Source organism: Equus przewalskii, chromosome 24 (genome assembly GCF_037783145.1).
Source record: "Equus przewalskii isolate Varuska chromosome 24, EquPr2, whole genome shotgun sequence".
NCBI classification, from domain to species: Eukaryota; Metazoa; Chordata; class Mammalia; order Perissodactyla; family Equidae; genus Equus; species Equus przewalskii.
Genome location: NC_091854.1, coordinates 2,195,631 through 2,220,330, shown reverse-complemented (window position 1 = coordinate 2,220,330; position 24,700 = coordinate 2,195,631). Strand labels below are relative to the sequence as shown.

Genomic DNA, 24,700 nt, shown 5'->3' with positions numbered 1-24,700 from the left:
GTGTTTAGGGTAACATCTGAAAAGGTGCTTATCAACATGCTTCCATAACTGATACCAATCAGTTAGAGTTTGCACGTGTGATCAATTCTATTTGCCATTCTTGCTGCAGAACATTACATTATTGGTGATTTGAACTATTCTGTCGCAGTGAACTGACAGTTTTAATGATGTAATTTTAGAGTAAGTTGACCTGCCTTGTTTATCTCTCAGTAAAAAAGAGTGTGGAATGTGTAAAGGAGGCACAATTTCTTCCCTAATTTATGTCAGTGGTTCTCAGTAGCAGTGTGGTGGGGAAGGGGTAAGCGTTTAGGATCAACAGGTGCATTTTCAAAACACACAAACTTCCAGAGGTTCTGCCCTGCCCAGGAGGCACGTACTGTTGCTGCTGAGACGCTGATCTAGAAGCTTTTAATCTAAAGTGAGTAAGAAAGAGGACAGAGAAATACATTCAAAACAAATCTTTACACATTAAAAGACCTTTCACAGACCCTTGCACTAGGAAAATGCTGGACACATTCTGGATGTTCCATAAATGAGGATATAAAAGGGGCATGTGCATTTGCCAAATGTAGTCCTCATTATCACATGGAGAAATGCAAAGGTAGGGCTGTTCTGACACAAATTTCCCAAGGACAGTCCCTCACTACAAGACATAGTTTTTGTCCAATATCAAATTTTTAGTTACAATATTCAAATTAACCTAGTTATGCATATTTAAGATCACACAAATGTGAATGTGTGATCCTTTAATATATATATTAAATAATATATTACTGTAGGAATATCACCTTTTTTCCCACTCTCAGATGCATCTTCAGTACTTCTTTTGAGTCATCTAGCACTTTCTTTTCACTGGAAGAGGTTATATATCACAACCAGGAAAAAAGCGCTCCGAGTCTCTGTTTCTGTGTCTCACTTTTGAGTCTCTATGTGATGTGTCCCTACAAATATTATCTCCAACCGCCAGCACTCATTTATATAACATTAGGAGCTCCAAATTTCATTTGTCCCAAGAGATAGATGTTCTTGATCTCCAAGCAATTAGCATGTTGCTTAAAAAAATTATTTGAATAGGTAATATATTCACATGGTTTAAAATTCATCAATTTTAAAACACACATTTAATGAAAATCTTCTTCCCAACCCCATGTCTTTTCTTGCCAATTCCCACCAGCCACGTTACAAGTGCACACTGTCATTAGTCACTTTTGTAGCCTTCCAGGTTTCTTTATGTATGTACAACGAATACAAATATACTTTATGATTTTCCTTTTTTTACGAATGCAGTAATGTGCTGTAAAGATTTCTGCACTTTGCGTTATTAATATAATAATATATCTCGGAGATCATTCCAATTATTGGCCTTTTATAGCTACATGGTATTCCATTGGATTTATCAGAATTTATTGAGTCTGACTCCTACCATGAACATTTATTTCTAATCTTTTGCTACTATAAACAATGCTTCAGTGAATAACCTTGTACATATATTATTTTGTAAATGTACCATTAGATCTGTAGAATGAATGCTTAGAACTGAAATTACCGAATCAGAAACCATTCAATTTTGATATCTCAAAATTGCCGAAGACTAAATGTGCAGTCTCGGGCAATTTAGCTAACTTCTTGTCAACTTAGTTTCTTAGTTTCTAGAACAGAGGAAATAATGTTTTTATAGTGATTTTTGCTATGTGGAAATGTTTAATTTTTAAAAAGTCAGATTTATCTATCTTTTTCTGAAGGATTTTAGTTTTAATTTTAAGCACAAGTTAGAAAGTCCTACGCCACTTCAGGATGACAAAAGAATTGTCTCATGTTTCTTCTGTTAACTTTGGGGTTTTCTTTTATACATTTGAAACTTTGAGCCATTTGGAGTTAATTCGGGTTCCAAATGTGAGGTGTAGATCCAACTAAATTTTTTCCCGGATGACTATCCAGTTGTGCCAAAATTATTTATTGATTAATCATGTTTTCCCCAGTAATTTGCAATGCCACCTTTGAAATATACTCAATTTTTGTTTTCATATGCAGCTATTTTAAGACTTTCTATATGTTCCCTTGTTCTGCATATTAGTTAGGCACCAGAACCATACTGTTTCAATAAAGAAGGGTTTAGAATGTGTTTTATATGTGGTGGGACCTGTTTCCACTCGTTGTTCTTCTTGTTTGTCTATTTGCAGTGGTTTTTAAAAGTAGGCTTTGAAATACTTATATTTAATGATAATCAAACTCTTGAATTGTGAAGTCATTTCCTAGAAATAATTATAGTCGCTGCACTGCATAACCGCGTTATGGTCAACCACAGATCGCATATGCGACGATGGTCCCATACATTAGTACCATGTAGCCTAGGTGTGTAGTAGGCTGTACCATTTAGGATTGGGTAAGTGTACTCTGTGGTGTTTGCACAATGACAGAATTGCCTAATGACGCATTCCTTAGAATGTCTTCCCATCATTAAGGGATGCATGAGTGTACTGTGTTGTCTCTTTAAAAAAAAAAAACTAGGGGCCTGCCCGGTGGTGCAGCAGTTAAGTGTGCACGTTCCACATTGGTGGCCCGGGGTTTGCTGGTTTGGATCCTGAGTGCGGACATGGCACCGCTTGGCAAGCCATGCTGTGGTAGGCATCCCACATATAAAGTAGAGGAAGATGGGCACGGGTGTTAGCTCAGGGCCGGTCTTCCTCAGCAGAAAGAGTCGGATTGGCAGCAGTTAGCTCAGGGCTAATCTGCCTAATGAATAAATAAATAAATACATAAATAAATAAACTAATTTCATCAGTAGTCTACCATATATATCCGAAAGTACCATTAATTGAATTTGTTTCAAGCTAGCATTTCTTCAAAATGTTATCATGTTTTTTAGAATGAAGTAATTGAGAAAATATTCAATAATATTAGAGGCTTTATAAGAAAACAAAAGCAGCTTTATTAGGGATACTATTTTAGGGGGGGGAACTCCTAATTTATATGCTTGAGCACATACACTATTACGGTTATATTGATCACAACTTTCTGGAGCTATGCTATACAATATGGTACCCACTAGCACATGTGGCTATTTACATTTAAATTTCAATTAATTAAAAATTTAGTTCCTCAGTTGCACTAGCTATGTTTCGATAGTCACGTGTGGCTGTTGCTACTATTTTGGACATTCCAGAATAGAACATTTCTATCATCACAGCAAGGTCTATTGGCTAGCTCTGTTTTAGAATATGTTGCAATTTTAAGAGCTGTTTTTCATGTATGGTAGTTTGGTTGATTGAGTCAAAGAGAAAAGGTCATCTCTGATGGAGATTTTAGCTTTGGTAGTGATTGAGAGGGAAAGGGATAAATGAATGCAAGAAGCATCAAGAGAATTCACTTGATTAAAGGTATAATTACACAGTACTTCAGCAAAGATAACACCATCACATACTCTATCACCTAAACATTTTTGAGCACACCTCCCAATATATGTACATTTTTAATTTATAAAGTGTCTACTTGTACTACTATACTCATATATTTTATCTATGTTATAAATTCTGCACATAAGTTGAAAACATTGAATGGATTAAACATAAGGTGGTCAAAAGGTACAAACTTCCAGTTATAAAATAAGTCATGGGGATGTAATGTACAGCATGGTGACGATAGTTAATAATATTGTATTGTATATTTGAAAGTTGCTTAGAGAGTAGATCTTAAGAATTCTCATTACATGAAAAAAGAATTGTAACTGTGTGAAGATGGATGTTAACTAGACTTATTGTAGTGATCATTTTACCCTATATACATATATCGAATCATTATGTTGTACACCTGAAACTAATATAATGTTATATGTCAATTAAAGAAAAAGAGTTAAATATAAATGGAAGTTCCTTTGTGCAGCCCCGAGAGCTGTTTCTATATGCTCTAAAGTTCATGTGCGCCTTTTGGAGTTTTGTAGTATGGTGGGGTTGGATCACAAGTTAGAGAACCTGGGTTCCAGGAAGAAGTTACAAAAAAAGTCACTTAAACCTCAGTGAGCCTTACTTTTTCATGTTAGTAAAATGGGGGAAATAATATTTACCCTACAGGTGTAGAGTGAGAATTAAATGAGATAATATGTGAGATATTGTTTGGTTAAGTAGCAAATAAAATAAAAATATTTCATGAGAGAAAAAATTGTATAGCCTGTCAAGGTCTATAAAATAAATAAGTTGAGATTTTGGCTTTGAAATAATTTTTAACCTCAGTAAAACCTGATGGTAATATAGCATATTGCTTTTCCAAGCTTGGATTATGTTCTTCAGAAGAAAATACAGGAAATGATCATATCTAAGGAATTAAATGACCTTGTTTTTTTTTTTTTTTAAGGAGACACATCATTCCCTTTTAAAAAGTTGTATATTAATAGGACTCACGGAAGCTCCTAGAAAGAAATGAATCCTCTTCAGTCCAGTGTATATTGACTGTGCCTCTGTTGTACGGAGGGTTCAAAGCTCACTGCATTTCCTAAAATGGGTGGGACCATTTAGATAATTGGCTTTCTATTGCCTCCAGTGTTACAGGAAATCATGATCATTCTTGATTTGAGAGATGTTAATGGTGTTGGAGGTGCTGACTTGACACCTACATCTGTGGGTGTCTTATGACTCAATTTGTCGTTTTTAGAAAATGCGTTGTGTTTTACTGAACGAGTACATTTGGATAATAAAATCGGCAATAGATTTCAGGAAGAGAGGTTCTACTTTTTAAGAAAAGTGTGTATTGTAAAGTATATAAAAAAGGTACTACTTAGTAATCACATGGATGCCTGAGCAGCATTGTATAATCAAGCATCTAATTTCTTCAGACATATCTTACCTCTCTCACAAATCAGAAAATAATATAATTTTATTGTTAAGAGCCCTCTTATCTCTCCCCTGCAATTTAATTAATACTTGTTAAGAAGAGGTAGCTGTCAGATTAGAATTGAATTTTTGAATTTTCTATTGTCTTCTGATGAAGTGGCAATCTAAATCTTTTTATTTAGGTATATTATTTTCAAGAACTTTGCAAAATGATAATTTCCCAGCTTTTCTGATTATGAAGAGAAATTTTTAGCATTTGAATAAATAGATTGAATGGTTGATTTTTTTTTCCGTAAAAGGAATTAAAAGAGAAGCCATTTAAAAAAGAAAACAATGAAGATTTTTTAAGTAAGCTCTATTATCCTCAAATTGTATTGTTTTGATCATAAATTTTGGTGATTTGTGCCATTCGGGTTAGGTACAAGCACATTTTGAGTTTCTGTGGTATTTAAAAGTGTAAAGAAACAATCCTTGGATAGGCAGTAGGGAGACAGGCTAGTTCATTGCTAATATTTCCCTTTTCTAAAATCATTCGTTCATTCTACAGATAGTTACCAAATTCCCACATAGTGTAAGCCCTCAGGATATAATGGTCAAAAGACAGAAACATGGTCCCTCAAGGTAGAACTTACATTCCAACAGGAATTACATAGACAAGTGAATAAAATAATTCTTAGTTCTGTTGAATGTTAAGGAAATGAACAGTAGACTGATAGAGAGAATAGCACAAAGAACCTAATTTGTACATAGATGCTATTCTGAGAAGAATTATCTGAGGAACTGATATTTAAGCTGAAATTAAAAAAAAGAGAACCAGCTAGAAGATTTTAAATAGAATAATTTTTCAGATACCCCACCATTTATTTGTCGTCTTTGATATCTCTCAATAAAGTTTTAAAATGTTTTTTCCAAGAAGGTCTTCTACATTTTTTGGTAAATTTATTCCTAAGTACCTTATTTTTTGGTTTGTATTTATCATAAGTTGTATATTTAAAAATTTTATTTTCTAACTTTTTTTTCGTTGGAGAATAGAAATGTAATTTACTTTAGCATATTTCTCTTATATCCAGGAATCTTCTAAATTATTTTTAATTTTAATCATTTGTTTGTAGGTTCTTTAGGATTTACTATGTAGAAAATCTAATCTTGGTTGCACATTGATAGTTTCCTCTCATTTATTCAATCATTATATTTGATATTTCTTTTGTCATTTCTTATTGAGCTGGCTAAAAAATGTGTTATAATGTTATTAGTGACGAGACATCCTTGTGTTTTTCCTAATTCTAAAGTAAATGCTTTCAAGATTTTTTCCAATAGTAATGTTGTTTGTTATAATTTTTTCTATATATTTTTAATCAGGTTAAGGCAATTCTTATCTACTGTTGGGTGATGAAAGGTTGATTCGTAAGTGGGTGTTGAATTTTGTTGAATGGTTTTCTGTATCTACTCATATAATTGTATGCTTTTTCTCCATTAGGCACTTAATGTGGTGATTTACACTAGGAGATTTTCTCGTTTTAATCATCCTTGGATACCTGGGGTAAATTCAACTTGGCCATTGATGGATTTGGCTTGCTTAGTTTTTTAGGACTTTTGTATCTGTATTTCTGAATGATAATGATTTGTCATCATTGTTGTGCACTGCAAACATACACAATTCTATTTGTCAATTATACCTTAGTAAAGCTAGGTGAAAAAGAATTATTTGTAATTACCATTGCTTGTACCAGAAATGTCAGGTTTTGTGTCAAGGGTCATGCTAGCCTCATAAATTTCTACACACTAGACTAATTTGTGTGAGATTGCCATTACTTGTTAATGAAGGGAAAAAAAACTCTGCCGGTAATGCATTAGGAACAGACCTTCGTAAGCTGTTTAGATGTTAGGGGCTCAGTCATGATGTTGGAGAAACTCTAAATTTTAATTGTGCTGACCGCATGACCTTACTGCTGTGCTTGTAAATAGAGAGTCAGGGGGTGAGGAAAAGGGATGCTTCCTTGCCACTGGTTCTAGATTATAGCATAAGGGGTATGTGATGGAGGATGGATGACTTAGTAGTCAGCAAAGGTGATTCTTTCTTAGAGAAGTCAGTGAAATTCCCCCTAGACTTTCGCAGTGATAGATCACAGCCACTGAAAAAAGTTTGAATAGTATTTTCTTATACCATCTTGGCAGCTATTCCTGGAGAAAGAGACTGTGGGGAAGCTGCTTTCTCAATCTGTAATTTTAACAAATGATACTTTGACAAAACTGTTGATAATCATGGCAATTAACTCCCCTAGAATTATCATGCCAAAGTACATTAATTATATATTAAAGATATAGTTCAGCAGTTGAGCAGCTTTGCTTCTAACACATATTTTAATGTAGTGTGTAGTTCAAACATTTTCACCAAAAGAGTTTACTTTTTTGACATAGGAGAGTTGAACATATACTCCAGTAGTCTGAGAGAGACCCACCAATGGCCAATGTAAGCTCAAAAATTTTTTAAGGTCTCCTATTTTTAAAGTTGCATGTGAATATCACTACTCCATAGTGTATTTGTGTTTATGTTAACCTAAAAATATTTTTATGTGACCTTTGAAAAATACTTATAACAAGGTTATGCCATGTTTATTCATGATATAGGCAGTCCTCTGGGCCATTACTGAGTATTAACGTGGCTAGAGGAATCCCAATTTGAGAAATGCACATTAAGGCATTCCGTATTGGTCTCATCATGAAGTAGTATCAGAACTGAGAGGACTTTCTGATGTTAAGTGAAGATTTTCTTCTGTGAAATCAGCATGCCAAAAACTGAATGAGGAAAGAAGGATAGCATTCCACATGGGGGTGTTGTGCCTGGCGTGGTACTTGGGCCATAGTGAGTGCTCAACAAACAGTTGTTGAAGGAACTAATCTATTTTCTAAAGCTAATCACTAACCTCTGATAAATGAGAAAAACTGCAAGTCTAAGATAATGTTTGGAAATATAGTGGGGCTTCTTAAGTTAGCGGAAGGTTGTTTTAGTTCTTAGGAAATATACTCTAAAGTACCTTCAGAGTCAGGGGAAAAGTGTCCATTTGCATTTTTTTGTTTTAGGGTTTTATCATTCTGTAATTAGCAAGATACTGTTATTCCTTGGATGAGAGTGGAATAATTTATTGACATGACATGCAAACCAATTCCTTAAAATGGAGGTCATTTTTGGACTTTTTTGGCCTCTCTCATCTGATTTGGAGAAGGGCCTGATGGAATGGCCTTACAGAGACTTTTTGGCTTGGCCACATTGTCCAGTCCAGCTGCCAACACTCTTAGGCTTGTTGGGACTTTTGGGGAGCTTTCTGAGCTATTAATAAACTGTCTCTCTCTCTCTTTTTTTTTGAGGAAGATTAGCCCTGAGCTAACATCTGCCACCAATCCTCCTGTTTTTGCTGAGGAAGACTGGCTCTGAGCTAACATCCGTGCCCATCTTCCTCTACTTTATAGGTGGGATGCCTGCCACAGCATGACTTGACAAACAGTGTGTAGGTCTGCACCCAGGATCCGTACTGGTGAACCCCAGGCTGCCGAAGCAGAACATGTGAACTTAACCACTGCGTCACCAGGCCGGCCCCTAAACTGTCTCTTTGTTTCCCCTGTGGCTGTTACTCCTTTTTTGTGCAGGTCCTCAATAAGGGTTCGGTGAAGATTCCCTAACGTGGTTCAAGTGAGAGAGTAGGCAGATTCAGTCAGCACATTTCTGAGACCCTAACAGTAACCCTTTCATAATCACTTTAGAGGCTACTCTCACCCTAACGTGTTCTAAATGCTTAAGTCCCAGGCACTTTGCTAACACACTGTTCAAAATGATCCTATGAAGTAGATACTTCTTTCTCTTCATTTTACAGATGAGGAAACCACAGCCTATCAGAGAACTGAACTTGTCTGAGGTCACACAGCAGGATTCACACCCATCGGACTTCAGAGCCAAGGTTCTAGCTCACTGACCTGTCAGTGTATGTGATTAGAAATTCTTATAGTTTAGAAAAAGAGGAGAGGGGCCGGCCCCGTGGCCGAGTGGTTAAGTTTGCATGCTCTGTTTTGGCGGCCCAGGGTTTCGCCGGTTCGAATCCTGGGCGCGGACATGGCACCGCTCGTCAGGCCGTGTTGAGGCAGCGTCCCACATGCCACAACTAGAAGCACCCACAACTAAAATATACAACTATCTACTTGGGAGATTTGGGGAGAAAAAGTAGAAAAAAAAAAAGAAGATTGGCAACAGTTGTTAGCTCAGGTGCCAATCTTTAAAAAAAAAAAAAAAACGGAGAGGAGGAGCCAGAAACAACTTATTAATACCCTAAAGCAACTGAGAAAGATGAAATGTTACTTCTTCAAAGTGGAGCTGCCTGAGTAGACAATATATGTGGAATCTAGTCTTGATCTAGAGCTAAAAGCATCTGTCATTAGGAAACAGGAAATGTGTCCCTGAGGCAGGTAGCGTACTCTCCCTTGTAACAGGCACACGTCTCGTTCCCCACATGCAACAGAGCACTGAATGTGCTGAAATGTCCTGGAAATAAGGATATTAAGTATTCACTTAATTTCATCAAGTGAATATTTAGTGCAATAAAGATATTTGTTGGATATAAAGATACATTTCCTTTTTTAGGGAATTTTTGAATCTAGATATTCTGGATTTCTTAGAATTTAGCTTGGAAGGTACTTCCGTCTTTATGAAAAGGGAGAAAACTCACTGCTAGATTCCAAGGCAGCTGTTAAGGTGAAATAAGAAGGAATGCCCAGTGCAGTGTGGATCTGAAGACTGTTCTAGGTCATAAACTCCTTGTGGCAGGGAGCTTCCCTCTTGTGTGCACCCCTGTGCCCTCTTGTGTGCACCCCTGTGCCCTGGTCATGTGCCTGGGCCAATGCCTGGCATGGAGTGAGCACTTAACACTGAAGATTTTTTGAGTAAACATTTACTTTTATACTCAATTTATTTGCTCTTCCATCTTACTGACGGTGATAAGGAACTGCATTTTGGAGGAGAATAGAGGATTAAGGAGCCTGAATAAATAAAATTAAAAGTTTGGGGGTGGGCAACGTGAAACACAGCTTAGATTGAGTTTGCCAAACAATTCAGGAGAAGAAAAACATAAGTGAGAGCTGACCTAAGGATGTTGGAAGTGTACTGTTACGGGGACCCACATCATGAACAAATTTTACTTTTGTTCACGTTACCGAAAACTTGGGCCAGCTAGACTTTGGGGGCAGAAAGCTACCTTTAAGAGTTATGGAGAAAGTTGAAGGAGGTGCCATATGTGACATCCAGCGCGGGACCTGATTGTAGCAGGTGCTCAGAAGTGTTAGGTTAGCAGGCAGATATTAAGAATCTTCTCTGTGTGACATTCATACGGGAACGTAGCTCCCTTTCCTAACTCTGCCCCTCACCATAACTTCAGTCCACTTCTTGTGAATTCCCTACTTTTTCTTACTATCAGGCCATCCTTGATAGTGTTAGAGACAAAGAAAACAAAGATGATTAAAAGGCTTTCAACAAGAATGTAAAGGAGACCAGGGCTGCTCTGTCATGTCTTTAATAAAAAGGTGATTTCACTCATCTAACTAGATAAATGCCTCCCCATTTTTTGTGCCTGTCCCTCCAAAAGCTAATTACTGGCTCTCATAGTCCTTGCCAAGTCTAGAGTGATTCTAAAGTAATTCCTAAATTGCTGCACTTTCCTGCCAGAAAGTCCAAATAAGCTCGCAAAATCCATTTGTAGGAGGACATTGAATAGCCAAGCATATTCAGTGGAATAATTATTATTTCTATTAGTCAATTTGAAAGTTCTTGCCTCTGTAATGGAAATGTATTGGGAGAAATAGCATCAATAGATCAAACTCAAATCTTAAGAGCAAAAGGCCTACCCAGTCATCTTTAAGCACACTTTAATCTCTAAGAAGAAAAACCTGATTGTTCCGAGTGTTTTGTGTTGGATCAAGTAAGTGTATTCTGGATACATCGTATTTACCTCTTATATAGTTCATAAGTATAAAGGTAGTCCTATTTTATAGAATTTGTCTCCACATTTTGTTTACTATAAAATATTTTTGGAGATTTATATTTTAACAATATATTTTTAATGCTTTTAATATTTTATTTGCTACCCTAACTTTGTGAGAATGTAATTCACATCTGTAACATTTTATTTATAAATAAATAGATATTTATGATATAATTTCCAAGATCACATTTTGTCATAAAGAAAAAATTATCTTTATTATAAGATTCTAAAATGTACTACCATTACATCTTTTTTACAAATTTTATAAAATACTATTTTAATTTTCTATGAAAAAATTGTTTTTTTCTTTTCATATTTTAGTTAATCGTTTGGTTAAAAAAGAGCTAATAAATAAACCATAAATTTAAGGCTTTTCTAATAGTAGATCTATTTCTGATGATTATACTTACGTGAAAATATGTTCTTACAAATTTAAATTTGCAAAAGAAATTGAAAATTCGGGGCTGGCCTGGTGGCGTAGCGGTTAAGTGTGCACATTTTGCTTTGGTGGCCCAGGCTTTGCCAGTTTGGATCCCGGGTGCAGACATGGCACCACTTGTGAAGCCATGCTGTGGCAGGCGTCCCACATATAAAGTAGAGGAAGATGGGCATGGATGTTAGCTCAGGGCCAGTCTTCCTCAGTGGAAAGAGTCGGATTGGCAGCAGTTAGCTCAGGGCTAATCTTCCTCAAAAAAAAGAAAAGAAAATTAAAATCTGTAATGGTCTATTTTATGAAAAATTATTAGAATACTATAGGGTTTCTGGATTGATTTCATCTGAAGTCAGCTTTGAGGGTATAAGGAAGAAAACCTCCAGTGTGACGAAGTGGGTTTGAGCGATTGAGTGCAGCTGTGATTGCATTAGCAGACATGTACTTCAAAAATTGAATAACTGTTAAAAATAGTGTAATGGTCTCCTGTTGTAAAAATGGCCCAAGGCCTCTGCCAGTAGAATGTAGGTTTTGTTTTCTAGCAATAATGAATGATCTGCATGGATTTATCCAAATTGTTTTATCCACTTTTCCACGTGACTTGTGACAAATATTCACAACGTGATGACCAGAGTTCAGAGCTGTAGATGGTGGTCGTGAAACCCAGCACATCTGTTCTTGGCCCTTTTAACCATCAGGCCATTCTCTAGATAACCCGGAACTGAATCAAAAAAGCAAACAAGCCCAACCTGACGAGTAATGGAGGGATCTCCCTTCAGCTGAGTGTAGGATTCCTCCACGTCAGTGGGATGTGACTTGAACCGCATGCATCTTTTATTCTTCAGTTTGACACTCTCCTCTAAGAATGTACTTTTCATGAATGAGAGATAGTGAAGTATTGTAATTCAATATTACTTTGACATTCACTATGTTGATGTTCATGTGGACTTACTATTTTTAGCATGATCATTTTTTAAAATTTTGCTTCATTGTTATTTCCTTTAATTTTTTCCTCTGTGACTTTGTCGCTTCTCAGGGAGCAGCACATTTCTTTTTTCCACGTGATAAGAATCGTCGAATTTTTAGTGAAACATGTGACAAGCTTACCAAAGTTTGATTGTGTCCTCCTCTCAGGAAAAATAGTTTTTAACTAAAAAACAATGAAGAGTTTATCCTAGCTTCTTTCTAGAACAAAGGAAAACTGCAAAATATAAGAATCCTGTTTTTTGTAAGCTTTACTTAGCCCCAAGTGCCTCAGGAAAGTATGTGCTCATTAGATTGTTTGTATTTCTCACAACATCTACCACGTGCTTTGCCCGTAGTACGCAAGAAATAAACCTCTCTTAACTAAGTGAGTAAAGTCTGTCATCTTTTTAGTGTGTAACTCCCACAAGGGGTTTTCTTAATGAGTATAGACTGCTTCTGAATTCTCTAATATTGCCCCCCGTTTCTTTGGGCTTGTTATAGAAAAATTTTCAGTTATTTTTCACATCGAATTTCCTATAGCTCAATCTCTATACATAGGAAGTTTCCTGAACTTGTTTGCACTTCTCACTGTGGCTTGATTCTGCCGTAGGTACACTAAACCGAAAGCTTCCATTTAATCAAATGTGAATGACATTTGAATGACTTAGAACCAGTAAAATGTTCCACAGTTTCCAGAGAACCCTGAAAGCATAGCACTACAAACAAAATTGGTTGTATCAAAAGAGGGCACAGGCAACAACTAAAACCAAATTTGTGCGTTTTAATGAGTTGGATTAGGTATTTATTTTATAGGAACAAGTGTTCTAACAATTTTCAAATGAGCCACCTTACTGTTTTTTGTTCTAGAAGAATTCTAAGACAATTTAAACATTATTAAAATATCAAGATAAAAACCTTGATAATGAAGAGAACTCTCCCAAAAGATCAGAACTGTGCATTAGTTGCTCTGAGATGTAAAGTGCTTCTCTGGGTAGTTTCCTTACAGTTTTACTTCTCTTCTCCAGACATATAGCTCTAAGTTGTTATTATTTAAAATACTCATCTGTGCTTGCATGCCATTGGTGTGTCCATGTCACCTCCCGACTTGCCCAAACCACCCAAATTACTGTAGCAAAGTCTCTCTGGAATTTTCAGAGTTTTAGTGCAATCTGGATTCCTATTGACCTCCAAAACTTATTTGATGTCCCCTATGCAAGTGAGTAGTTTTAAATGTTTGCATAGCAGCGTACCTCACCCTGCAGGACCATTTGGGACGATGAATGTCTGTATTATTACTGTTGCCTCAGGCCTTCATCTCCTGTATCTCCATCGCCGACCTGTTCTTCCCATTAACCTGATGATCAATACAGACTTTTCTCCCTGTGCCCACATGTAGTCAATGGTCAAAGCCTACTGATTCTGCCTCCCAGCATTTTAGTCTCTTCCCCTCAGTACCCCTGACATCAGGAATTTAATTGTTACTACTGCCCCCAGTCTTCTTCCTCAAGCTCCTTCAGCAATTCTGTTGTCTTCTATTAAAATCCAAACACCTCCAGGGAAACTCCTTTAGGATGTGGCAACTGCCTACCTCTCTCTCCTCATCTTTTGCTATTCCCCAACTCACATTCCAGGTACCAACTTCAATGAACCACCTGCAATTCTTCAGAAAATTTGAAGTACACGTGCTTCTGGGACTGTACACCTGCTGTTTGCTTTATATGAAATGGCCTTGACATTTTTTTTTTAATCCACTTGCTTTTTATTTCTCCCCTTGGGCATGAGTCCTTGAGGGCAAAGTCTATTTCTTCACCATCCATCTTCATTCCTAACACACTGGATGGATACTGAGTGAATGCTACTGGATAAGCAAGTGAGTGTGAATGAACAAAATCTTCCTTATCACTTTTCATGGTTGTCTCCTTAGTCCCAGTTCAGGTTGACTGGTTTCCTTCCTTCTCGTCCTCCTTTGTTTCTCTTTTAACCATCTTTACATACCTCTGACTCAGGAATCTTTCTGAAGGACACCTCTGCGTCAGAAACCTCCAATGGCTTACCATTTCCTGCAGAATCCATTTCATGTTCAATATCATTTACGCCCTCTAGTGGTCAGTCTCAAGCAGCCTATCCAGCTGCATTCCCGTGTTTCTCCTTGCCCACTTCCAAACTCCAAACCTACCTCTTACCCATTCTTTTGTCACCCTCTGTAGCGTGCCATCTCTGTGGTTTTGTTTATGCCATACACTCATCCAGCTGTTTCCTTGCCCCAGTCACTGCCTAGTGAATTAGCAGTCAAAATGTTCTCTACTTCAGTCAGATTTAATCCTCCATTCTGTATCTTTCTATACCACTTTAGTTTCTTCCTCCATTATGGCATATATCGCACTCTGCTTTGTAGTACAGTGTTTCTCTTTTGTTTTATTTTTGCATATCTGTATTCTAATAGATTATAAACTCCCAGAAGGAAGAGCTGAATCAATTCAACCCTGAAAGCCACAGCCAAGCTAGGCTGGTGCTGTTCAGTGAGTACAGAAAGTGCATGTGCTTTAACTTCGGCAGACCTTGGTTTGAATCTTTATTTTGCCGCAAACAACTATGATCTCTTTCATTTCCTTTTCTCAGTTTTCCAGCTTGTAAAATGAAGATAATAATACCTAATTTGCAACATTATTATGCAGATTAAATGAAATAATTTATGTAAAGTATATAGCTTAATGCAATGGCCCATGGCAGAAATGCAATAAATGGTCATTATTATTGCTGCTGTTACTGGTACTATAGTAGGAACTCAGTGCTGGAAAAGGATATTGTTTGGTTTGCCTGAGCTCTTAGTATTAATGGGTTTCATTTAATTGTGTGGCTAATTTCTAGCTGAATATAACTGAAGCTAGAAATTACTCATTAGCCTTGCTGTTAAATATCTTTTTTTTTGGTTCTTTTTACTATCTCACAATCTTTTATTACTCATTCTGGTATTACAACATCTTCCTGGCAAAAAGAGTTGCTTGCTTTTTCAGTTTTTCCACCAACAGAGAGCCAGATCACTTCCAGTATTTGTGAAAAGAATTATTCAACCTTCAATCCTTTTTAACTCAACCTTTTCCATGCTATTTTGCGTGAGAATTAGGTGTTTGTGCTTATTATCAATTAGAGTTTCTTAGAATTGAAATTATGGGAAGATGGTTCAGTGTGGGGAAATACCTAATGTCTCTTTTCTCCTTTTCGAACTAAAATAATGATGAAATCATCAAAGAAAGAAAAAACTACCCAGATATAGCAACAAAAAAATGAAAAGAATTGATCATATATACTTAAAGCATAAGCATCATCTTCCACACTGGTGAGAATAGATTAAGAAGTGGCACTAGAAATTGACCTAAGACCTGGCCCTGGCAGAGGAATGGCATATTTCCAGAGACCACGATACTGGAAGAGGAGAGGAAATCAGCTTCAGTTTCACCAGCCGATGATGATGATGATGATGGTGATGATGGTGGTGGTGGTGGTAATAGATAATATTTAGTAGGCAAATTGTCAGGCACTGTGTAAATCAATTAATGTTCGTTATCTCATCCAATTTTCATAAAATCCCTGTGGATTAGGTGTTGTTATTTTTATGTTCATTTTACAGATGAAGAAACTACGGTTTCAACGCAGTCTTTTGCAATGTCACATAACTTATAAAAGACAGAAGTGGGACTTAAACTGAGGCCAGTTTAACCTGTTGTCAGCGTTCTTAATCCAATGCTCTGCTCCTGAGGCTACAGACCTTCTTTCTGTAGGTGAGAGTGAGGCCAGGAACAGCTCAGGACCTCTTCTCTAGGCATGCAGTAGCTCTTGGTCAGAGCAGGAGCACCAACCAGCCTGACCACGCCTCCACTGGCTTTTATGAGGGGGAGCTGCAGATTGACAAAGGGAAAATTATTTGTAAATCCTTTAAGGCAGTGACACCATTTTAAGCTCCATCAGGAGGAGGAGGAAGATAGACTATATGATTTAGATACTATGTTTCCTGAAGTCAGTTTCAGTAGAGCACTCTGCCAGAAATTCCACTCCAGTGCATAGGAATTTTAGATGCAAAACCTAAGCTGAGGAGAGTAACAGTGTGGTTACAGTAGGTGTAAGTACCTCCTAGATCCTAGATGTGAGAGAAACATTTTGCTAATAATCTCCATCTGGCTATGAAAATGGCAAGATTCCATCCAACAACCCAGAGGAAGGAGTTCTCTAACCAGCCTTTGGGCTTTTTCCAGCAGGCCCAGATCCTGTTTGAACTTGGCCTTTCAGCAATTTTACTCTTAGCTTACCCCCTAGCATCCACAGCCCACCATTAGACATCCCATTAACATGCTATTACACAAATTCTCTAAGGTTTAGCAAAGTAATTACCCCAAGGAGTGAACAAACCCATAAAGTAATAAATGACCTCACTGAGATAGTTTACAAACAAAACAAGAAGTGAAAATATAAAACACACACCCACACCCATGCTAAACATGAAAGTCAACCTTACTACTGAAATTGATCTCCTATAGGTAATAAAAGCATTAGGTAATACCAAATGTCTATTCTTAGGGAAATAAAATAAAATATGGCTGCAATGAAATAAGGACAGAGAAGTGAAACTCTATAGCAAAAACAATAATCTACACAAATGTTAGAAGCAAATAACATATGTCATTGATTCTAAGACATACATCGTCACATTTTAACATCTCTGAAATGAGAATTTGTTAAATGATAGCCTCTGTCAAATACTTTTACTTAAGCAACAGTGGTAATGTATAATGTCCCTTTTATAACATGAGAGAGAGAGTATCTTTCTCCTGGAATCTTCCTGGCTTTGGATCTCATTCAATAAAATCCAGGAACCTTACCAAGGACTGCGTGGCTCCATAAGACCTGATCACCCACTGCTTCTCTAGCCTCATCTCCTAGGACCTTCCCTCTTTTGTACTCTGCTGCATGCTACAGCCATTCTGGCCTCCTTATTCTCCTTGGACCACCCAGGCCTACTTCCTCCTCTAGGCCATTGACCCTGTTGTTTCCTCTGTGGGGAATGCTTTTCCTACTGAGAACCCCATGGTTCACTCTCATGTTGACTTCAGATATTTATTGAAATGACACTTTCTTATCTGGGCTTTCCCCTGTCATCTTATTTAAAATTGTGTCATCCTGACATTCCTATCTACCTTTGTGCTTCGTTTTTCTTTTTAGCATTTATTATCAACTGACAGTTCATATTTCATTCATCTTCCTTATGGTTTCTCTCCCCAATAGGAGTATAAGCTCTGGTAAAAGCAAGAATTTGTGTCTCTTATCTTCACTACTGAATCTCCAAGTCCTAGAAGAATGCCTAGTATAGAACGCTTAATAAATATATGCTGAATATATGAATAAATATAAGTGTATATAAAATGGGTATAAATATTTATATGAATATAAATATGACAAATACAAAACAAAAACTTGATGAATTACATACTCAACGGTTGGTGGGTGAGCTGGGGAGGAGTTGTAAATATCACACTAAGCCTGTCTAATGGAGCAGGGACTAGGTGTCAGGTGTCTTGAGATATAAACCTTCCTCTGTTACCAGTTGAGTGAAATTTGGCAAATTAATCCCCTGGGCCTCCAGGGCGGGCTACATGATCTGTAGGTATGTTATGTCAGTTAATTGAGCATTCTGCTATAAACAATTGAAAAATGATGACCATAAATAGGAAGCTAAAGTGAACGAAGCTACATCTTGTAACATAAATGTTATCACCACAAACAATAGTGGTAATGAGAGTATTACTGCAAAGTCATTTTGGGATGACTTGTAGTTCGATTTCCTTTGTTTTATAAATAGTGAAATTGAAGCCCAGGGTTTGAGAGACTTAGCCAAGATCAAGTGCTAATTGGTGGCAGACATCAGAACTCGACTCAACTTCTGTAACTGGATCCAGTGTTCTTTTTACTCTTAACTAGTTAGTACACGTGGTAAATACTGGTGATTTTCAAAAAAAAAAAAAAGAATTCTTCTTAAGCTGTTTGGATATAATGTTCAGGTTGGATATGATGAATTCGCTTAGTGGCAAGAATACATGAGCAATTTTCTCTTTGTGATCTAATTCAGCTTACAGAAGAAATTGGAAAACTTGAAGATAAAGTGGAATGTGCTAATAATGCCCTGAAAGCAGATTGGGAAAGATGGAAACAAAATATGCAAAATGATATCAAGTCAGCATTTACAGATATGGCTGAGGAGAATATCCACTATTATGAGCAGGTAATTAGTGATATTTGATATTGCTTCATTTAAAAAAAGTTATCTTCTCTTTTACTTTCTATCTGTCCCGTGTTGAAAGAGTCTATTAAGGAACCAAGTGTCACATTCAGAAGTCCCTCTGGTGGCTCGGTGCCCGTGGAGTTGCCACTTAGTAGAGTAATGCTAAAACCATCCACTGAAGCCGGTGCGTTCATGTGGAGGGAGGATGGTGAGGTTTCCTTCTTAGACAGTGTGCGCCAAGTGCCTCCTTTAAGCTGAGCCTCACGTGAGAGAGAATTATGCTATGTTTTGTTTTTTCTGTTTTCCCCTTAGTTTCTTATTTTGCAAAGATTTGAATTCTTCGAAAGCACTTGGTAATTCTTCCCAATGAGTCTCCTATCTTATTTCCTTTTCCTCTCCCTTTCTTATATTATAAAGGGTTTGCAAAGTGAGGAAAGAAACAGGTTTGAGAGAGCAGAAAATCACTTCAGGGCTTGCACCCCGTGTCCCTGCCATCCCCACCTTGCCTTCTGTAGCTATTCCAAAAATCAACAAAGCAGCATGCCATTCTATTTTTTTTTTTTAAGTTCAGTTTGGTTTAATGTTTAGTTCAGTTTTTTTTTTTTTTAGTTCAGGAAAGAGCTTAGTCATCATTTTGCTTTTCAAATTATTATTATTTTTTTAAACAACTGCCAGTTCCTCAAGGTAGTTACTATTTTAAATGAGTTTTATGTCATCACTTTCTTCATCCAGCATTTTCTAAACATTTTCTAGAAGATGTATTTTAAACATATATCTTTAACCTTGTTTCTGGCTGAATTAACGTGTGAAATTGGTACATTAGGAAAATTATTTTATGCTTATAGTCTATAAGGCTTATCAGTTTAAAGGTGCTTTAAAGTGGTGTATATTTTGAAAGATTGTCTAACTGATATTGATATTTTCATTCAGCAAGAGTTACTTGAGTCCCTGCTACCACCAGACAGTGTGCTGGGCCCTGGAGAGACCTCAGTCCTCAAGACAAACGCAGCCCCTTTCTCAAGTAGTTAGAGTCAGTGAGAGAAACAGTCAGTTAAAACAAAAGATTATAGTAAAGTATAGTAAGTTCCAGGATAGAAAGACATTGCAGGGGCATCTAACCTAATCTAGAAGGAATGAGGAAGCTTCTTCAGAGGATATGTTTAAGCTGAGATCTGAATGATGAATAGGAGGTAGCCAGTTAAAGATGTGAGAAAAAGGGGCCAGCCCCTGGCCGAGTGCTTAAGTTCATGTGCTCCCCTTCAGCAGCCCAGAGTTTCACCGGTTCGGATCCTGGGCGTGGACATGGGACCACTTGTCAGGCCATGTTGAGGCGGTGCCCCACATGCCACAACTAGAAGGACCTGCAACTAAGATATACAACTATGTACCAGGGGGATTTGAGGAGATAAAGCAGGAAAAAAAAAAGGATGTGAGAAAGAGAGTTCCAGGCAGAGCGAACACATGCCCAAAAGCCTAGAAGAGAGAGAGCACGTGTTTAACCAAGGTTCTTTTTTGGAGGATGGAGGAGTGGAGGTGGTGTTGATTTGAAAAGTGAGACTTGTGGGGGAGGAAAAAATTTTCTTCCACCCTCTTAGGGTCTCTGGCTGGGTCTGAAAATTAAACTGCCAAAGTATATTAACAGGAGAAAAGCGTACAAGTTGATTTAAAGTAAGGTCTTTGTGACGTGGGAGCCTTCATGAGGAAATGAAGACCAGAAGAACAGACCTGAGTAGTTTTATGCTAAATTAGATGAAGAGTGGGAAATGGTCTAGAAATACGACAGGTTAAGGAGTATGAGGTAATTGTAATAAACTGGAAGAAACTTAGCAAACAGTTGTTTCTTCTTCTCCGTGTGCCTTTGTCTTCAGAGATAAGGATGCTCCTTTCCTCCCGTAGAGGGAGGGCACCTCTCACAGGAGGGTTGGATGACCTGCTTCTAGTGATAAGGGTTGGAGGAAGGTCAAAGTGACATTCCTGCTTCTGCCATTTTCCCAAGCTCTTTCAGCTTAAAATATTCAATATGCCAAGGTGCCATATTTTGGGGTAGCATGCCCTGAACCCCAGTAGCTGAAGAGGGCCTTGTAAGTTTGGTCCTTTATCTTTTCCTCTAAGGGAAATGGGAAATGTCATTGAAGAGTTTTCAGCAGAGAAGTGACCGTATCTTTTGGACTTGCCTTTTAGAAAGATCACTGTGGCTGTCTCTGGGTCAGCGTGGAGCAAAGCTGGATGTGATGAGACTGGTTAGGTGACCATGGTGGCAGCAAAGATAGAGATATGAACTGATAGAAACGTTTCCTGGCAGTGGGCTGGAGACTGGTGAACAGATTCAAGTGTTTTATTTTTAGTAGGTGGGATTGGAAAAATCATTTCTACCTCTCCTTAATTTTTTATTCTACTTTAACAAACAGGTAAATCCAAGTATCTAAAAGGAATTTCACATAAATCTCAGATTTTCAAATAATTTAAAATATTTCTATTGAGTAAAGTACATTTGCCACCATAGACTTTATTGCCACGTAACTGTTTAAATCGACAGAAATACCTTTCCCTCTCCTTTACCATAGAACTTCTCCACACTGACATTATAGGATTGTTATGACAATCAACTGAAATAATTTATAAGAAAATGTCTTGAAAATTAGACTATACAATATATTATAAGTGATTATGATTGTAAAACATGACTATATTAGGGTGTAAAAATCACATGACAAATGCACCTGCTGTATTTTCCTTTAAATGAAAAGGTCTGCAAAACTTTTCAAAGTTTGGATGTTTTATTTTTTTAAGAGAAAATGTTCATGGCAATTCCATGGAACTCCAACTGAAATTTTTGGGTTTTGACTATACCTATCACATGAATACATATTTTTGTCATTCTCATAGATTGAATTCAGTTTACGCAAACTGTTTTCTTAGAAACAGTTAAATTAGCATCGCTGTGCCATATTGCCATATTGCAAATTTTGTTCTTCACAGCAGTTTATATCAGTATGTTTTTAACTCTTTCCTCCAAGTGAATTATATTTCTAAATGTTACTAAAAATGTATCAGGTATATTACATCTTGGATGTATAATTTTTGGAGGAATCATTCGTTTTCTTTATTATAACTTCAAAAGACCCCTACAGCTCTAGTTATTTGTTAGTTTTTTCCTGAGTGAATAACTTTTAACTTTGGCATGTCAGCAGCATAATCAGGAAGTTGGAGCCCTTAAATAATCAAGACTTCCTAATTAGCACACAGACTGTGTGGCCTGAAACAGCAACAGTCTGCTGTTATCTGTTAACTTCAGAATATCTCAGATATACAGGGAAGTGATATGTTCCAGAATCTTTACATTTCCTTTTTAATTTAATCACACTCTTATGGAAAGCAGTTTTTTTTCTTTTCGTCAACATTTGCAAAGATAAATCTCCAAAGAGGTTTGTGCCTAGTGTGATAGATGAAATGGGGTATAAACATTTGCCTTTAGACTTACTTTTATGAAGTGAAATGGTCATAGCTTGTTTATAACTAAAATTTAAATATCAAAGTGGCAGAGAAAAATCAGTTCATAAATTTGAGATATAGGTCTGTATCAGAGGTCAATTATTCTCATATTGAAATGTTCATAGATGTGTGAATTTACTTGGAGACATTCGACACCAAGTATAAAACAGATATCTCCAGATAAACTTTGAATGGGTAAAATGATGTTTTTCCCATTTTATCCTATATGACCAGTAATTAAGAATCAATTTGAGTCTTCTTTTAAAAAACATGAATAACAAAATGATAAAACCAAAAGTCCGATTGAACATAGGTAAATAATTTAAAAGTATATAGGTGCCCAAATAACTGAACAAAATTATCTCCTGCTAAAATAGATGCTAAAACCGTAAGATAGAACGTGTTGGATAAAGTGCATGTACGTTTTCTAATTGTTACCTGGTAGGTGGAAAAGAGTATCTGTTTTCTTTCTTGTTGATACTGATGATGATGATGATGGTAATGATGAAGAAATTTGAAAGGTCGTGATCCTTGGCAGGTATTACAGATTGAAAGAATATACTCTTTGAAAGTTTAATTTTAATATTATAATCATGCAAATATCACGCAGTGTTAATTTTTGCCAAATAAAGCAGTTTATGTAATGTTATGTGAATGTAATACTTAAAGTAACATAATTTATTCATTTGCACAGTTTATTATAGAATTATTACTGAATGGATAGAAGTCCTTTTTTCATAGTCTCATTTTTCTGGTTATAAGATTACTACATGCTCACTGAAAACAAAAACAACAAATTAAGTACACTAACCTATAAAGAAGAAATAAAGAATACCCATAACCTTTTCTCCTAGCAAGAGGTACATTTAAATAGTTATAGAGAAATAATTTGCTATGCTAAGATTAAAATATTTTTAAATTTCTGCATGACCCTTTCTGAATGTGTCAACATAAAACCATATTTTTTGTGTGTCATGATGATTACAGTGGATATATATTATTTTGAGTTCTATATTTCTCTCTTGTTTATACTTTTCCATATAATGACATAATCTTCATATAATACATCATGTTAATATACTTTTATTAGCATAGATAACTACTAATAATTGAGCATTTATGTTATTTCTCTTTTTTTGCTCTCATCAATAATACTATTGAAAATAATTATGAACATTAGATTTTAAAAACTTTCTTAATAAGAATTTCAAGAAATTACCATGTCAGAAGTCACTTCATTTCAAATACTTCCAATCTTATTTAAGAGTGTCATTTACCTTATGTAAAATCATTCATTTAAGATTTTATTAGCATCAAAACCATGTGCCAAGCACTTTGGAGCATCCACATTCAAATTTAAATCTTGCCGTTAGGAGGTTACAGTTTATTAGGGGAGAATAATATGTATATATATTTTTCACTTGATTAATACGACTTTATAGTGTATTAATTTTTTTAATGGAGGATCATTTAGTTTTATTTACTTGAATTGTACTGAACAGACGTAATAGAAGGATTCTGTCCTTACCGAATAATACAAATACGTGTATCTACATGGAAATCTAGCAGGCAGAAAAACAATTACAGTGTAGGATATTATCTGGAAAATAAAAAAGGAAAGAAACAAAATCATTATAAGGGTACAGTATCTAGCCCAACGAATAATACAGCTACTGCTTTCCTAAAATCTGATTGCAGCTATTTATAGACCACTTAAAAATTACAGAAATTTTAACAAATTAGGCATCACAGCAGGTCTTCCACGTAATCAGTAGTGGATGAGCATCGGCTGTCCAGAAAGTTCTTCCAGTGTAGTTGTATTTATTGAGGAATTTATTCTTTGTCATGTTGGGGAATGGAAACATAAATTCTAATGAAACAGTTTGTTTTAAATTCAGCGTTGCGCTACATACTTTGGGACGTTTTGTAAATTTTGTGAATATTTAAAACACTCTGGTCCACATAAAGAGAGTTCCCACACATTGTCATTTTAAGAGGTTTATTCATATGGATGATGATTATAGAACTGCCAGTTAAGCAAGATTCTTATGGGTGGCTCTTAGATTTCTGTTTGAAATTTCATTCTTTTTTCAAAAACTGAGAATCCGATAGGTCATGGACTTTCCGCTCATCTACATGAATTCACAAGAGCAATGAGAGGGGATAGCTCCCCTAGGCTTAATTCTATCCAACAGGGAAGAATTGTTAGGTAACATGGCAGAAACCTGGGCAGAAAGTACCGTTTTCAAAATCTGAGAGGTCAAAGCAAAGGAAGGAAACCCTGGCCATTCTCAGTCTTATTCCCTAGAATTTAGTAAAGTGGTTTAAAAAAATTACAGAAAACTCAGTTATAATTTCAAAGTTACAGACCCAAGAAGAGAATATGACATAAGAGGAATGACAATTCTGAAAAGAAAAACAGTGGAGCACTAAAGAATCAGATATGATGACACCTTTGGACCATAGACCATGAAAGGCAGAGGCGTAGAGAGAGGGATACAGTCAAAGATGAATCCAGAAGAAATGGACAGTGTCAGGGAGGGCACATTTCAGGAGGAAGTGAGGTTTTGGGGCACAAAAGTGAGTACTAAAGTCAAATGGAAGTATGTGTGAGCAGCCTCTTTTGGAAGCAGAAAATTAGTAAGTAGTAAGCTCTAATAAACTTAGTAAAATGAATTGCTAATGGAAACCATGT

General features: G+C 36.4%; 1 protein-coding gene across 5 annotated transcripts in view; it reads left to right on the top strand.

Moving 5' to 3' along the window:
- The window catches only part of SNX7 (sorting nexin 7), a 170,286-nt gene that overhangs the window by 54,088 nt on the left and 91,498 nt on the right, over positions 1 to 24,700 (top strand). For 3 of the 5 annotated variants that reach the window (XM_070592739.1, XM_070592737.1, XM_070592736.1), the window contains exon 8: positions 18,361 to 18,513. The exons of 1 other annotated variant lie outside the window; for it this stretch is intronic. In XM_070592739.1, the coding sequence (XP_070448840.1) occupies positions 18,361 to 18,513 (153 nt within the window). Of the gene's footprint in view, positions 1 to 8,692; positions 8,807 to 18,360; positions 18,514 to 24,700 lie in introns of those variants that run through there. One more of the 5 variants, XM_070592740.1, reaches the window with a different exon arrangement.